At 42.6% G+C, this 3,273-nt stretch overlaps 1 protein-coding gene across 1 annotated transcript in view; it reads right to left on the minus strand.

The window, feature by feature from the left end:
• Positions 1 to 1,206, minus strand: part of LOC124387147 (5-beta-cholestane-3-alpha,7-alpha-diol 12-alpha-hydroxylase-like) — a 1,826-nt gene extending 620 nt beyond the window's left edge. The window contains exon 1 of the mRNA XM_046851293.1: positions 1 to 1,206. This exon is cut by the window's left edge and continues 620 nt beyond it. Coding sequence (XP_046707249.1) covers positions 1 to 1,101 — 1,101 coding nt within the window. The 5' untranslated portion in view covers positions 1,102 to 1,206.
• Between the last annotated feature and the right edge of the window lie 2,067 nt (positions 1,207 to 3,273).

A 3,273-nucleotide genomic window follows, 5' to 3' on the forward strand; every position in this document is an offset into this window, starting at 1 on the left:
TGGAGCAGCTGTCAGACGGAGGCTCTCTTCCACGGCACTGTCCAGAACCGGGGTTTTGAGCAGCATGTCTCGGGTCAGGTTGATCGGTGGACCATCACGCTTCACCTCCTGTCCGGTTTCGTGCAGAACTTCGTCGACCTCCTTCTTTACTGCCTGCATGGCGTCCGGGTTTTTAATGAGGAAGAGGAGAAGCCAGAATGATGCAGGACCCGTGTTTCCTTGGGACGCCCACAGGAGCAGAAACATGTGTCTATCCTGCATGGACTTGTGGACTCCACGTTCATCACGCACCTGCTGTGATTCAGATACCCAGTCACTAATGTTCTCTTTGGTGGCCACCTTCTCCACAGAAAGGACGTCCCAGAAAAGCCTCTTTAACCTCTCTGCTTCCATTTTCTCGAAAGGTCCCAGAACTCCATAAGCCAGCTTTGGGAATAGTTGATCATATTTTCGGAACTCACGAAACAACTCATCTGACTCCTTTCGGTCGACTTCCCTTGCTTTCTCGACACTCCCTGAAGTCTTGTCCAGCTCGTTTCCAAACAACGCCAGATACCCGGCACGGAACACGATGTTATAGCAGTACGCAAAGAGTCCGTCCTCCTGCCACAACCGGTCACCATCACTTACAGACCCTATGCTGTGTAGCATGAGGTTCTGCAGGTTGTTCATCATGGACTGAGTGAGTAATACCAGGCCATCACCCATCAGATGCTTGTTGCTGGCGGCCTGAATGAGCTTGTGGTCATCTTCTATAGGATGGTAGCCAAATACACGCTTAACCAGGTGCTTGGCGAACTCATTAAAGTCCAGTTTGGCTCGGGCCTCTTTAACCACTGAGCCGAAGGACAGCGGGTCCATGAGGAAGGTGAAGTAAAACCCTCCGAGCTGCACGGTGAAAATATCACCATGTTTCTTTTTCATCCTCTCTAGAAACTTCGCAGTGTCCCTCCTGAACTCTAGGACATGTCCCAGCCATGGAATAGGGCCTTTATCCAGAGGAGGTTCTCCAGGTCTTCTGCGCCGCAAAGCTCCAAGGACATAAAGTCCCCCAAGCAGAGAGATGAACAAAGCTAGAAGAATCTGCAGCAAAAAGCTCATGGTGTATATTCTCTTTTTCTTTCTTTCTTTCCACTCTCTTTCTCTCTTTTCTCTCTTTTCTTTCTCTCTCTCTCTCTCTCTCTCTCTCTTTCCCTCTCTGTGTCTCTCTTATAGAGGTGTTTGTACTCTGAACTCTTTCTCAAGCTTGTCTCTGTTGAAACTCTTTCAAATTAGACTCCACCCCTTTTTCTGCACTTTGAAACCCTGCAGTAAATATGAGAACCAGATGTACCAGTTATTCATTGTGTCCGAGCCCTCAGCATTCCTCTAACCACAATCAAGCAGCATGTAGGTAGTCTGAGTCTGAAAAAAACTCAACCACATTTATTTATTTTGTCTATTTAATGCACTTCCTCTTTAATTTATGTTCTTCAGGAACATAATTATTCTTCAATTGCAACATGTTAAAAAATCAATACAGACACTTTCATACGAGATCCAAAGCCTCCCCTTTCACAGAAAAGTCCACACTGCCATGACAGCGTTTTCAAATCAAACCACTTCAGAGAGCGTGTTCAAAAAGCTACATTTTCATTAACTGGAAACAGCGCCACAGTGTGGACAGAAGACCAAAACGGAGAGAAAAATATGTGTTCATAAATGACAACATATTAGTGTACATGGCATTCGAGAAATCAGTAACTTTAATGATCACGTTGGGGCTGAATGAGAACTTTACTTTCAAATTCATCAATTTTATTCAGTTCAAGTTGGAGATATGAACCGATTTAAGAATTTCAGCACCTCAACAATGATGGAACTGTAATGAATGGACATGTGGTGTTGAGGATGAGGTTCTCTTTTGAATCTGGTTCCTCTCAAGGTTTCTTCCTTATTCCATCTCAGGAAGTTTCTCCTTCACCACAGTCACCACTGGCTCACTCACTAGAAATCACCTTATAGGCACTAAACTCACACACTCTTCTATACAACCTTATAAACTCTTTATCTGTGTAAAGCTGCTTGAAGAAAATGTCCATTGTAAAAAACACTCTAGAAATAAAAATGAGAAAACTATCCATAAATATCTTCTACACATGGGATCCTGCAGAACTCTGAGCTGGAGAACAGCAGAGGACTTACCTGCCTCATGATGGTTTCCAAATGACCTGCATGGACACATTTTAAAAGATTCTGTTTATTAAGATAAAAGGAAGCTAATGGAGGAACGTGATGGAAATGGAACACTGCAGTGAACAGGATGATCCTCCAATCCATATAGAAAATGACAAGACACCTACAGCAACATCAAAGGAGCTGCAGGAACATCTGGACTGATCATAATGCTAAAGATTGACGCTATTGTCTAATAGATTGTATTTATAGACAGCATGTTTGTGTTTTTTACAAAACGTCAAGATGTGGCAAAAGTCCACACATCGTTCACTCAGTAGAAGTGCAGATACTGATGTTTTCTGAAATTCTGACTGCACTTTTTTACTAAGGCGTTTGTGCTCTGACATGTTCTTCAGTTAAAAGTGGCGATTATTACTACCTGTGTTAGTGTCACGCTGGAGCTGAACCCTAAATAATATTAATATATTAATACCTAATGAATGTGTCCAGTATGAAGATCCACCAGATAGAACACAAGCAGAGAAAAGATGATGATGATCAGGAATGTCTCAGTTCTCAGTCATGTTTACATCACTGACTAAAATCTAAAGGTCTCATTGAGAAAGAGAAAGACAAGAAATGTTTTGAAGAAGCCGTATATAAGAGCTGCTGGGAACCACGAGTCACATGATGGTGAGAAAACTGGTAAAGGGTTTCATAATAGTTCTGGTAATAAGCTCTAAAATGCATCTGCTCACACGCACGCACACACACGCACACACACACGCACACACACACACACACACACACACACACACTTCCTATTCTTTACTAAAAACACAACACAAGAGTATTCACGTGTAAGACACACACACACACACACACTTCCTATTCTTTACTAAAACACAACACAAGAGTATTCACGTGTGTAAGACACACACACACACACATGCACACACACACAGTGACGAACGCTGTAATTAAACTCACACTCGCAGGGACACGAAATCCGACATGAATTTGTAATAAAACCTGTTTTCAGGAACAAGTTTGAGTATTTAATCACAGGTTTCGTAATCTCATTTTTATTACATCCTGTTTTGTATGAATGCAGGA

Source organism: Silurus meridionalis, chromosome 6 (assembly GCF_014805685.1).
Source record: "Silurus meridionalis isolate SWU-2019-XX chromosome 6, ASM1480568v1, whole genome shotgun sequence".
Lineage (NCBI taxonomy): Eukaryota > Metazoa > Chordata > Actinopteri > Siluriformes > Siluridae > Silurus > Silurus meridionalis.